At 42.5% G+C, this 13,678-nt stretch overlaps 2 protein-coding genes across 7 annotated transcripts in view; one reads left to right on the forward strand and one right to left on the reverse strand.

Annotated features, from left to right (window-relative positions):
- Window positions 1-2,939, forward strand: part of ITIH2 (inter-alpha-trypsin inhibitor heavy chain 2) — a 45,703-nt gene extending 42,764 nt beyond the window's left edge. The window contains exons 20-21 of the mRNA XM_008169579.4: window positions 404-515; window positions 2,522-2,939. Coding sequence (XP_008167801.2) covers window positions 404-515; window positions 2,522-2,669 — 260 coding nt within the window. The 3' untranslated portion in view covers window positions 2,670-2,939. The remainder of the gene's footprint in view (window positions 1-403; window positions 516-2,521) is intronic.
- A 2,630-nt stretch (window positions 2,940-5,569) lies between these two features.
- KIN (Kin17 DNA and RNA binding protein) overlaps window positions 5,570-13,678 on the reverse strand; it is a 28,869-nt gene continuing 20,760 nt past the window's right edge. For 4 of the 6 annotated variants that reach the window (XM_005291919.5, XM_005291920.5, XM_065553108.1 and 1 more), the window contains exons 9-13: window positions 11,895-11,945; window positions 11,077-11,145; window positions 9,957-10,056; window positions 8,465-8,565; window positions 5,570-6,569 (exon numbers count right to left, since the gene is read on the reverse strand). In XM_005291919.5, coding sequence (XP_005291976.1) covers window positions 6,507-6,569; window positions 8,465-8,565; window positions 9,957-10,056; window positions 11,077-11,145; window positions 11,895-11,945 — 384 coding nt within the window. In that variant the 3' untranslated portion in view covers window positions 5,570-6,506. The remainder of the gene's footprint in view (window positions 6,570-8,464; window positions 8,566-9,956; window positions 10,057-11,076; window positions 11,146-11,894; window positions 11,946-13,678) is intronic. The other 2 variants (XM_065553105.1, XM_005291921.5) reach the window with 2 other exon arrangements.

Raw genomic sequence — 13,678 nt, forward strand, 5'->3', positions numbered from 1 at the left:
CCTCTGCAAATCTAATTTACCTGACAACCATTTCCATACCACAGTAAAGGGGGATACCCTGAGATGGAAGGGTTCTTTCCTGTGCAAGTCACCTTTAAAAACAAAACACCCTCATCACCCTTTTTAAAATTCAGGAATCCCTAGGAAAGTTCCACAGCAGAACAGAACTAGTCAGTATGAGCTTGCCTTACTGATCTTCCCAGTCCCGCTCTGCTTAAGCAGAATCAGTCAGGTGGCTCTAAAGCAGAGCACCTATCTCCACAACGTGGAAGGTCCCAGCGCATTACAAAGACCAATTTGCATGCTTGGGATTGTTGATTTTTAAAATGTGCTACACGACGGCTTAAAATGTGATGGCTGAAGGCCGTGACATGCGAGCAGTTTTAACCTTCTCTTTGGCCAGGCCAATTCATGTCTGAACCAGAAGTGCATATCTACAATGAAAGACCTGGTCAGGATCCAGGGAAACCAGAAGCAACCATGGAAGTGAAAGGACACAAACTTACTGTCACCAGGTAGGAATTCTGCATAAACTCAGCCAAGAAAAAGATCAGGCCCTAAAATGTTTGGTAACCTCCCTTCTGAATGTAGTCGAGGAAAATATCTCTAATTACATAGTCATTCTCTAACAGTGACTTCTTAGCTCTGTGATTCCCCCCAATTTCCTCTGCTTACAAGTAAAACATGTTTTTTTTCATAACTGTCAGCACAGCAGATCCAACATAGCACTGAAAGTCAAGCTGGGTTCTTTCCTGTTTGCGTATCACCACTAGTAATAAAAAACCCACTGACTAAATTCTGCCCTTTGTTACAACTACGGAACCCCCATTGCCTATGTCCTCCAAAGTCTTGGTTGGGCAGTCAGCTACGTGGTGGTGTACTCTCTGCACTAGGGGGTCCATGGAAACCCCTCTGTGTTGCTGCAAATACATGGCTGTGCCAGGATGTGCAGGTTGGGAGCCAAGGAGCAGCTACTCTATGCAGTGGATTTCACCCTGAATATTAGTTCAGAAAGTAATGCTGGTCTCAGGAGGAGATTAGCGCGGTGGGAGAGCTAATGGCAGCATGACTCCTCCGTGGACTGTATTGCAAGTAGGGAGGCCAGGGAGTTCTGAACAGTAAGAGTAGAGCAGGATTTCCTTACGAATCTGCTGCTTTTAGGCTACGCCAACTCAGCAGGAAACCTCTGCCCGGCTTTTAGGAGGAAGTTTGTCTGGCACAAACTTACACACATTGCAAAGCCTGTCAGTTATATCCTTTACCTTCCCCGGGGAAACAAGACCGTAGCATGCCTCTTCAGGAGTCAGAAATACCTACAGTTCTCCCAATTAGTACAGCTTTATATCTCGCTTGCAAGTGAGAATAAATGTGCTCTGAACAAGGTATCCCAAATCCAGCAAGGAATGCAAAACAGAACACAGTCCCTACAGAGCAGGAATGCACAACAAAGGGCCAGATCCTAGGAGATCCAACACCACATGGAAATCCACTGGCTATGCCCCTACTGTTACCATCCTAGGCAGTAGGATGCAGAGATCTCCGCCTCATACTGGCGATGGCAGAGTTGTCCTAGGCAGCAGACACACAACTTTCAGCCCTAGCTTATTCATTTAGGGCCCAGTTGCGCCAACCTTATTTGTTGTAATCAGCGGGACTGTGGGTGTAGTAAAGTACTATTCAATGTGCTCCAAGGTGGCACAACTGAGTCCTTACTCCACTGTCAAAGATATGGACTTCACCTACTGGCAGAACACACCTGGCCAGTTGGCTTCCTACATTCTCCCTGCTCTTGCCACTCAGCGGTTCTGAAGCTTTGTTAGCAGCACATACATTGCACTGGGGTTTGAAGCTTATTTTTCATGAGAATGAAACATAAAAGGACAGCAAGGACTCTCTCCATGTAGCATAGAGCAGAGGGGGGGGGGGCAAATATGGAAATCCTGCTCTGTAGGATCCTTCAGGTTGAGTATCTTCCAGCCAGCACAGACAGTGCTCCTCCGCACAGATCGTCTATGTCGTCAGGACCTGATTCTGACACTCATGTAGTATCATACTCCACAAACAGTCCCTCCGGAGTCAACGGAGCTACTTGTGGAGAGAGGTATTACCTAATGTAAGGGTGTCGGACTCTGGCTGTCAGCAAGCAGCATGGCTTACTGCAGCTTTGCTTCCAAAAGCCAGTTAATTTGATTTTTCTCACTATTCTTTTACATGGGTGAGGTGGCATCAAACATCTGCTGCCTCCATGCTCAGCCCCAAATGGCAGCTGAAATGCATCCCCCACGGAGGCAGGTACAATCACACAGCTTCGGTTACTACAGCTTGCAGTTTGGTTTGTGTTAGGCTTTTATGGAGGTAGGAATCTTCTATCATTCAAGTGGAGAGGCCGGATGATCAGCCCTAGGCACATGCAGGCAGCGCCTGCTAAAGTCAGACTATTGATGTTCAGGCCCTATTGCTGCATTACCTTTTCTACTTGTACCCTCACCACCCATCGTCTTTGTTGCTCTCTTTATTGCAGTGGGTTGCAGAAGGACTACAGGACAGACCAAGTGTTTGGAACCAATGTGCACTGCTGGTTTGTCCACAACAGTGGGAAGGGTTTCATTGATGGCCACTATAAAGATTATCTTGTTCCCCACCTGTACAGCTTGCTGAAGAACCCCTGAACGGCTACAGGCTCAAGCAATTTGTAAAGAAAAAAAAATCCTCCCTCCCCCAGACAAATATTCAGACTCCTTGGTATTCTCAGTGTAACAAAGCAGGCGAATGTAATGACAGGTGGCTAGCAGGTATCTAACTTAAGGGGCCATTGCTCCATGAAAGAGTGTTTCAAAGTGAAGTACGATGTGGTAAAACACAGCAGGTAGCTTTTCTGTATGTAATGAATATAAACCTGTTTAAAAGCTTATTATAATAAAGCTACTTGTTGGAATCGAGTATTGTCTCCTCCCTGCAATGTCTGATTTGGGTTGCTATCACTCGATTGAATATTTCAACAAAGATTTTTCAGAAGGCTTGTAAAAGTGACGCAAAGGTATTCTCTTTCTCGTAGTTTATGGCAATCAAATACAGAACGATATTTAGTGCTTACATATCACTTCACATCAGCTAAACACCGCAAGCTAGCTAATGTAGCCACCATTAAAGAATGATATGTCCATATCAATTTTCATACCACTTACACAAGAATATAAATCAGGTAACCGAGGGAGAAGGTTGCGCTCCGACTACAGAAAATCACCAGCACAGAAAGCTTCGCTTCCATCAATGGGATTTCTATCACCATAGTCATCCTTTCCATTTAACTGAAGCACAGCCAGTTCTAAACGTGCTTCCTGACTAAAGAAATCAACTACGCATGGGCAACGGGATTGGGCTGGGCTTTCATTTCAACATGGAAGCGGATGCATCGTACAAGTCAGCGTAGGCAATACCAATTTTATTTAATGCATACAAAATAGAGGAACTACAGAAACAAACCTAAATTCACACATGCTCTGCAATATTAACCAATTAAAATTCACAGTGAAGATGTCAGTCGTGTTGCACAGAAATATAAACTGGACTTCCTTCCGGAAGGAATCAAGGGGCGTTCCCAACACAAAAGAGAAATGCCACAATTCAGTAAATGGAAATACTGTAACAGCATCAAGTGTTTCAAAAGCCAGCTTTGAAAATCCTCTTAAATATGTATATTATTATTCAGTAAATGTGTGAGTTCAGCTTCAAAACGGAGGAGTGGACCATTTGGGCTCGAGGAATGAGGGTAGGGAACCCAAGATTTTTTTTAAATGGGTACCCAAAGTTAGGTTCCTGAATTGGTATTTAAGCACCTAAATAGCTAAGCTGATCGACAAAAGTGTTGAGCCTCCACTAGCTTCCATGGAGGTTAATGAGATAGCTCAGTGCTTTTGAAATCAGTTCACATAATTCTTCCCTCCACCTCTGCCCAGTCTTGGCCAGGTTCTCTTGAAATTCTTCCTTGCTTTACTCCACTCTAGCATGTGGCCTTGAGCAAGTCATTTTTCTTTCTGTACTTTAGCTTCCTCTGTCTCTAAAACATGGACGCCACCACCTGTCTAGCTCTCCGCCATGCTGGGAGGAATAAAGAGTTTTGAACAAGTGGGAAGTATCGTTTTATGTAAAACTTTCTTTAAACAAACTCAACTGCAACAGATTGTTTTTAAAGCCACTTTTGGTTACTGCTCTGCAGTGCATCACCTCTATTCCTGGAGGTCAAAAGGAGCCATTTTATCTGCGATTGAAATGCTCTCTCAGAAACAAATCATTGCAGTGGATGTATGAAAAATCCTGCAATCTACTATTTCACCGGCAGGGGTCCCCTTGAGACCACAAATTCAACAGCATGCAAGACAGTGAGTGCGCCTCTTATTACTAACGTGGTGACCTGAACTTTCAGCTTGCTCAGATCAGCACAGCGTCCTGCACTGTCTAACCATTAGACTAGAGGAAGAAGGAGATTTGCTTGTTAATCAAGAACACCAGAGTCAGATCTTTTCAAGGCAACTCGCTCAGCCTAAAACTACTGAGGCAAGAAAGAGCAGAAGGTTAGAGACTAAACACTGGATTCTCCAGCCAACCTACCCCAACCCTCCCTGAACACTGTCCCCAATGTTCTCCGCTAAAAACTAAGACTCTCTCAGAGGAGAGCCCTGGCAGCCTCTAACCCCCCCAGAATATGCTACCAGCAGCAGCTCCAGCACAAGCCAAGAAGAATCCGGTACTACCCCATCCCTCTCCAAACGAATGAGATGTGCTCTGGGCACCAGCTCCCCTCATTTTCCTGTCTATATCGTTAGGAAAGATTGCTGCTCTACTTCCTATTATCCCCCCACTGCATCCCCATCCTTCTGCCCAGCCCTACCTCTTCACCTCCATCCTCTCACCTAATTACCCAGCCTCTCCCCGCCCCCAAAACCTCCCCTCCAGCCTGAGCCAGACTCATGTAAATGCCTCCCTCCCTCCTGTCCACCACCTCTTACATCTCTCCCTCTGGTATCCCCAGTCACTTCAATGATTCAGCTCCATCAAGTTATGACAAAACAAAGCCATGTAACTATTACCAGTTACCCTCGTCCACCCTCCCCGTTCACCCCCTATTGCTTGTCTCCCTCCCTTCTTGTCTTCAGTTGATTTTAAACTTCCAGTTAGGGTCTGCGTCTTCCTAGGTCTGTACAGCGCCTGGCACAACAGAGCCTCTGCCTTGATTAAGTGCTACAGAAGAACTACTACTAAGAGAAGATCAGCACTGACTCAAGTGCATCTAAAAACCCAATTGTGTCCAATCGTGGGATTTGCTCTCCATAATTATTTTAGCTGGGGTCAAGATAATTTCTATATCATGTTCCAAGAACACATGAGATTTAATCAGAGGCATATCAGCCCAAATGTAATGTTTCATCCTCTTCCCATGGTGGTTTTTGCATTTGAGTTATTTCAACAAATAAAGCAAGACAGGCATCTGGACTCTTGGCTTGATTCCACTAGGGAGCACCAGTTGACAACAATCCTGATTATCCAGAGGCTTTTAAGGGATACATTGTACTGAGAGAGATGGGCTTTTATTCCACAAATTGCTTTAAAAATAAGTGTTGTACAAAATGTTACACGTTTTAAAAACTATTCAAAGAAAAGTGACTCATTTAGGATCCACAATAGAGCAGGAAAGCAGCATTAAAGTGAACAAAGGACTAGGCCCTGGGGAATCTATGCCAGCATAACCATCACTTCATCTCTATTAACTGAGCCGACAACTAGGTGTGCCATTTCTTTACTGTCCAGGTTCATAGAAGTGAACTGCCCCATAAATCATGCCAATTAAGGGTTAAGTCTTGGAGTCGCTACAGAGGCAAGTCCAGCCGTGATCGGTAATGGGATCACAGAGGATGCCGGGATCAGGTCCTGACTGGGTGTGTGGTTTAGCAGAGTACTGATTAAGCAGGTTCTGCTGTAATTTATTGCACTCACTTTAAAACTAATAAACCAAACCATTCTTATGTACATCATCAAAACCCAGAAAAATAATCCCCTACAGCACTGCTGCCTTCCTGCTTTTCTTTTAATCTCTTTGCTTGTTCGAAAGCCAGAATTTTGTTTTGGCAGCAGATCCAGAAGTGTGTTATGCAAACTATAGACGACGTTCCATACAGTATCTGCCTCAAGTGGCCCTTTCTAGCTGGTGATATTTTATAAAACATTTAACAGAGTTCAGTAAGTAAAATATTCCAGCACACAGGTATCACCTAATCTTAGAAAAGGAAAACAAATTAAAATATTACAACACAATACAACTTTGATACAGAATCAGTTTAGACAAGATTCTCACAAATGTTAACAGATTTATAGTGGTCTTTACATAAATCGAGGTTGTTTTTTCTATATACACAAATTAAAAACCCTGACATAGTAGAGTCTCGTGTGTCTGCATAGAGGACACCAATTTGATGTTTCCAAGAGGCAGCTTTGACCCATTGCTTTGAGTCTCAAAGGAGTTTGGAAATGTCTTCATATTGGATGCCTTCAATTCTCCGTCCTTTTAAAGGCCCCTGCAGATGAATAAATTGCAAGAAAGGTTGGTGCGGGGGAAGGAAACTGCTTGTTGAATCTCATAATAAATAGTTACAAATTACAATAAAGCTGAACTGAATCAAATCAAACCTGTCCACACTTAACTATTATTTTCTTAAACATGACTAAGCGAATAGCACACCGGAAACGAAAGAGCTGCATGCCAACCAACTTTGGCATTTTTACACATTTCTGTGTTCGTGTATTGATTTTTAACCAATGTACAACTTTCATCCTTCAGAGACTGGGGACAATGCATTAATGTGCCAGGTCAGATTTTGAGAAGACTGCAAATTATTATTATTATTATGGAATTACTAGTTAGCAAGATTTAAAGAGGGATTGGACATTTATGGGGGCAGAAATAGTCACAGTTTTAATAGTTAATGGTAAATTTTGGAAGAGAAATACAATTTCATGCTTCACTCTCTATTAGGTATTAGAATGAGAGATGCTTGGGGGGAGAAGATTACTCCACATCTGGCAACTGGAAGCTTCTTGCACCTTTCCTCTGAAGCATCTGGTGCTGGTCAGTTGGAGGCAGGATACTGGACTAGATGAACCAAGGGTTTGATCCAGTATGGCAGGTCCTATGTTATATGTCAAAGTGACCAAACGGGCAGTTACTCTGATTCTCTGTTCAAGAGCAGTAACTGCACATAAAAGTTATATGTGACGCCCTATCAAATTCATGGCCATGAAAAACATGTCACGGACCGTGAAATCTGGTCTCCCCCCGTGAAATCTGGTCTTGTGTGTGGGTTTACCCTGCACCATACAGATTTCGCAGGAGAGACCAGGGTTTCTCAAATTGGGGGTCCTGACCCAAAAGGGAGTTGCAGGGGGGTCACGGTATTGCCACTCTTCCTTCTGTGCTGCCTTCAGAGCTGGGCTGCAGCTGTTGGCTGGGTGCCCAGCTCTGAAGGCAGCGCCCTACCAGCAGAGGTGCAGAAGTAAGGGTGGCAATACCATACCATGCCCCCCTTACTTCTGCGCTGCTGCCTTCAGAGCTGGGCAGCCGGAGAGTGGTGGCTGCTTACTGAGAGCCCAGCCCTGCAGGCAGCAGCACAGAAGGGTGGCAATACCAGACCCTGCCATCCTTATTTCTAAGCTGCTGCTGGCAGGAGCTCTGAAACAAGAAGCAATGTGAACACCTCGAGAAACAACTTGGTAACTCTAACAACTCTAACTTACTTAGTAACTGCCACCCTCGGAAATCAAAACAGTCACTGAGTGAAGTTCTGGCCCCATGAAATCAATGGCTACTCTTACTGACTTCAGTGGGGCCAGAATTTCACTTTAAATCTCTCTCTACAGATTTATAGGACTCGTACAAAAGAAAAAAGGCCTTTTACACTAAGGCTCAGCCCACAGAATATTTTCTATTGAGAAAGGTGGTTTGTAACAAAAATGCAAACACCGTCTTAACTATAAGTAGCATGAACAACAAGGATTCAAAATCCATTAATCTTCAAACTCCACACCCAGCTTGATCAATACAGTAAGAGAATTCTCTTATTTCATACATACATTTTAAGCGTATCGCTTTCCCAGCTGAAAAGTTATTGTATCATTAACAGAGCACATTTAAATTAAACCTACTAAATATTTTACAAATTTATCTTTGTAAATTCAGTATCCCATTGTCTTTTAAAGGTAACGAGGCCCAGTGGATTGAGCGGTGGATTAGAATTTTAAAAGGATTTGGGTTCTAGTCCTATTGGCCGGCTGGGTGACCCTGAGCACCAATCTGTGCCCTAAATTCCCCATTTGCAAAGGGGCAATAATGACATTCACCCTTTGTAAAGGGCTTTGAGACCTACTGATGAAAAGTGCTATGCAAGGTTATTAAATATATTTAAAATGTACATACAGATTCAATGATTATTGCTGCTGAGAAGTTCTTCTCGTTTATAGATTCCAAGATGCCTTCATTTCCTCTGTAACCTCCATTTAAAACCAGAACTTTCTTTCCTGAAACGGTAAACAGGAAGAACTTTACCCATAGGAACTCTCAGTGTCTTTTGATGAAGCCCCTCTCTACTGAAAACACAGGACAGAGTCACTTTGGGAAGTCTGTATCTCCAAGAACTAGAGAAGACAGTGTTCCCTTGGAAGCAATGCTCAGCTTTTCTTCAGGGACTGCTTGATCCTAAAATGCCTGAGTGATACAGATGAAAGCTGTTTTGCTTTTAGGAAGCTACTGACGCCTGCTTATCTAACTAGGTTGAAGAGCAGAGCAGAGAAGCTTGTCATAACTCACTAGAAGTGCACATGTGAGGTATGTAGCAATGGGAGCTCCGACACCCTCTGAAAGGATGCAGCATTCACCCTCCTTCTCCAGCTAGGCCTGCTGTCAGGACAGGAATCACCTTCCTTCTAGAATCACTCCCCTTCTGGGGTACCTCGCTGCTGCTGATAAACTTTTCTGGTCCTTGAATATCAGGAGCCCAGGACTGACTGACTGTGGGCACCCTCCGCGCAGGTACACAAGAGGAGGGGAGAGTTTCCTTGAATCCTCTCCATCTTGGAGAGCCTGTGAAGGAACCACCACAATCCAGCACTTTATGACTAATGGAGATCTCTAGGGGACCCTGGCAAGCTTCAATTTTCTTACAATATTTAAGTCTTCATCTTGTTTCAAAATCCTTGTAATTTCTCCCTCATCCATCATAAAAATATTCCTAAATAAATAAATGAATGCCAAAAACCCAATATCCAGAAATAACCTTACAATCCCAAACTCCAGACAATGGAGAAAACCATCAGTAAATCTCTTTCGAGGCTCCTACAGATACTTCCTGAAGATGAAACATTACTTTCATCTAGTAAAACAAAAAAATGCTTCCTATCCTTCTTAGGGTACGTCTACACTTACTTCCTGGTTCGGCGGCAGGCAATCGATCTTCTGGGATCGATCCCGGAAGTGCTCGCCGTCGACGCCGGTACTCCAGCTCGGCGAGAGGAGTACGCGGCATCGACGGGGGAGCCTGCCTGCCACGTCTGGACCCGCGGTAAGTTCGGACTAAGGTACTTGGAATTCAGCTACGTTATTAACATAGCTGAATTTGCGTACCTTAGTCCGAAGTGGGGGGTTAGTGTGGACCAGGCCTTAGAAGGAGCATAATTCCTCTTGGAAAGCTCTATAAAATCACCAAAAAGAATAAATGCAATATTTGCACCAACAGCAACCAGAGGATACTTGGTACATGACAGGAATATCTTAATCCAATGTGGATAAGAAATGCTGACCAGGAACAAAAGTAGTAAAATGACTCAGGTGACACTTGATGAATTATAGCTCAAAAGAATCAAAGTCAGTCCATCAGATGCAGCTTTGCTAGCTGGTTTACAAATAAATTTACCTGGTGCCGGTATTACTGTCTCTAGATGTGTCTGGTCAAGTTTCAGTTTGTCTCCAGAATCAATCATCTTTACAACTGCTGTGTATTTGTCAATTACCTCCTATCATGGAAAATTAAATATATTTATTTTAAAAAGGAAAAGATATCTATAATTTGATTATTCTCTTATTAAAAAAATACAGATAAGAGGATTACAAGCAAATGGCCATGTAACATTAATGATGCAAATACATCGGGGTAATTACAAAACACAATCATTCTTTGACTTTCTGCTAATTTTTTAAAATAGTCTTAATGGAGAAGAGATTCAGAAACACAGGTCTACATTTCCAAAAGTGGAAAGTGTTTTCAGGGGCCCAACTTGAGAAATCTGAAAGGGACCTGATTTATAGAAAGTGCTGCGCAATGATCTTCTGAAAATCTGACCACTTTAAAGAATCCCAGATTGGGCATCCAAAAATCACTAGTCAGTTTTGAAAATGTAGGCCATCGGTTTTGTCATGCTAGATCAGATCCATGGTTTATCTAGTGCAGTATCCTGTCTCTGACAGTGGCCAGTACTAGCTACTTCAGAGGATGATAGGATGCTTCAGACCATTAGGCCAGGCCCACCAGACTGAAGAACTTGTGAATCCAGGGGACCCTTCTTCAAAGATAATTTGGGATTTGTACACATCAATGCTGGACGGAGATTACTGACACAGTCTCAAGGCCTGAAATACCATGCACTGCTCTTGGTCACTCCCCAGCAACACAGCTTTAAGATGACTGTATGGTCTAAAAAGACTCACTGATGAAATCAGAGTCTGAAGAAAACAGTAACAAGAGTAAACTTAATAGGGAAAAATGGTCATCAAGAATGAAGGGGTGAGTGGATGCCCACAAGCCACTATTTTGATTTGCAATAAATCCCAAGTCACTCACTGCCCAGAAGGAACTGAGAATCGGGTAACAAACTCCGAGAAAGTTAAAGGGAAGCCCTCATTCTGATAGTTGGGGTTCAACCACTACCACCATAAGCAACCAAATAAACAGATGTTTTCTAGTTGCTGTGGAAAAAGAACTGCGTCCAATCACTTTTATTCACAAACTTTTATCAGATAAAATGCTGTAGATTCACCTTAACGACTGCTTTCTTCTTATGATACTTCTCACCAAGCTTTTTTGTTACAATTTTTACAACAATTTCCTGGAGAAGGGAAAAAAGGAAAGAGAAAAAGCTAAATACACAAACAAAGATAACTTCCTCTCAACTCAGTGTTTACATCACAAGTAGCTTTTAACTCCAGTTGTCCCCACAAGCAGACGCTGATGTTATGCTCTGTAGCGTCAGCAGGCAACGCCACTTCTAAGACACGACATTATAGAACTTTCATTGTGGGAGGAACCCCAGCGCAAAGGCATCTCCTGCCCTCACTGACTCAAAATATACCTACATTTGAATTCAGTGTGTTACAAGAGAGCCCTATGTGGGTCACTGATAGCAAGGACTGACTCAGGACATTTGCATCTAACAGCATGAGCCTCAACTCCCTGAACTGCAAGACACAGTTGTGTTAGTTCAAAGGCTGCAGCTTACTACTAAATGTCTATATGGTCTGACCACTAGAGTGGGAAAAAGACACCCTGCATGTAGATAAGTTCTAGAAGCACCTGTCCTTTAACTACAAAGTAAGCCATCACTATACAAAAGAGCTTAAATATTAGAAGTACAATGTTTCAGAATAGTAAATATCGCACAGCAGCCAGGAAAAGTGAAATATTTGCAAACTCTGTGAGAAATTAACTTATGATAATATCTCTGTTTGGAAAATAAAAATGTATTTTTGTTCATATTCTGCTCTTGGATCTATACATGTTGCAAACCAGCAGGGGCTGTGTGCACGTTCCCAAAGGCAGAATTTGGCCTGATAACGATGTAGTTATTCAGATACTTACAGGCTGCAACCAGTAGTCTGTTCGGGCTGTTTTTTTCTTTTCTTCTTCAAACTACAGAAGAAAAAAAAAAGTCAGTCAATTGTTTTTTGTCCTTTCATATCAATGCAAGGTTCCCATCCTCCCAAAAAACTTGAACAAGTTCTATGCACTTGGGTATCAAACCACAACAGAATAGTGAAGGTGTTTACTACATCAGTGGTCCATCTAGCCCAGTATCCCGTCTTCCGACCATGGCCAAAATTCCAGGTGCTTCAGAGGGAACGAACAAAACAGGCAATCACTGAGTGATTGATCACTCCCAGCTTCTGACAAACAGAAGCTACAGACACTCAGATCATGGGGTTGTATTCCTGGATCATGGGGATGTTTTCAGAGAACTAGCCATTATCTTTCTTGAGTGGTAACAGCGAATTTAGATCCCATCATTTTATATGTATAGTTGGGATTATGTTTTCCAATGTGCATTACTTTGCATTTATCAACATTGAATTTCATCTGCCATTTTGTTGTCCAGTCACCCAGTTTTGTGAGATCCCTTTGTAACTCTTTGAAGTCTGTTTGGACTTAACTATCTTAAGTAGTTTTGTATCATCTGCAAATTTTGCCACCTCACTGTTTCTCCCTTTTTCCAGATCATTTATGAATATGTTAAACAGTACTGGTCCCAATACAGACCCCTGGGGTACACCACTATTTACCTCTCTCCATTCTGAAAACTGACCATTTATTCATACCCTTTGTTTCCTGTCTTTTAACCAGTCACTGATCCATGAGAGGACCTTCCCTCTTATCCCATGACTGCTTACTTTGCTTAGGAGCCTTTGGTGAGGGACCTTGTCAAAGGCTTTCTGAAAGTCTAAGTACACTATATCCACTGGATCACCCTTGTCCACATTTGTTGACACCCTCAAAGAATTCTATTAGACTGGTGAGGCATGATTTCACTTTACAAAAGCCATGTTGACTCTTCCCCCAACAAATCATGTTCATCTATGTGTCTGATAATTCTGTTCTTTATTACCGTTTCAACAAATTTGCCTGGCATTGAATTTAGGCTTCCCAGCTCTGGAGGCTTTTTTTAAAAATTGGCGTCACATTAGCTATCCTCCAGTCATCTGGTACAGAAGTTGATTTAAATGATAGGTTACATACCACAGTAAGTAGTTCTGCAATTTCATATTTGAGTTCCTTCCAAGCTCTTGGGTATTATACCATCTGGTCATGATAACTTATTACTGTTTAATTTATCAATTTCTTCCAAAACCTCCTCTAACGACTCCGCAATCTGGGATTTGTCCCCCTAAAAAGAATGGCTCAGGTGTGGGAATCTCCTTTACATCCTTCCGCTGCAGTGAAGACTGATGCAAAAAATTCATTTAATTTCTCCGTAATGGCCTGATCTTCCTTGAGTGCTCCTTTAGCACCTTGATCATCCAGTGGCCCCACTGATTATTTGACAGGCTTCCTGCTTCTGATGTACTTATCTTTTTTGCTGTTAGTTTTTGAATCTTTGGCTAGTTGCTCTTCAAATTCTTTTTTGGCCTGCCTGATTATACTTTTACACTTGACTTTCCAAAGTTTATACTCCTTCCTATTTTCCTCAGTAGGATTTAACTTCCACTCTGTAAAAGATTTTTTTTGCCTCTAACCACTTCTTCTACTTTGTTGTTTAGCCATGGTGGCACTGTTTTGGTCCTCTTACTAAATTTTTTTTTAATTTGGGGTATATATTTAATTTGAGCCTTTATGATTTTTTTTTTTTAGTTTCCATGCAGTTTGCAGGC

The sequence above is a fragment of the Chrysemys picta genome, chromosome 1 (assembly GCF_011386835.1).
Source record: "Chrysemys picta bellii isolate R12L10 chromosome 1, ASM1138683v2, whole genome shotgun sequence".
Taxonomy (NCBI): domain Eukaryota; kingdom Metazoa; phylum Chordata; order Testudines; family Emydidae; genus Chrysemys; species Chrysemys picta.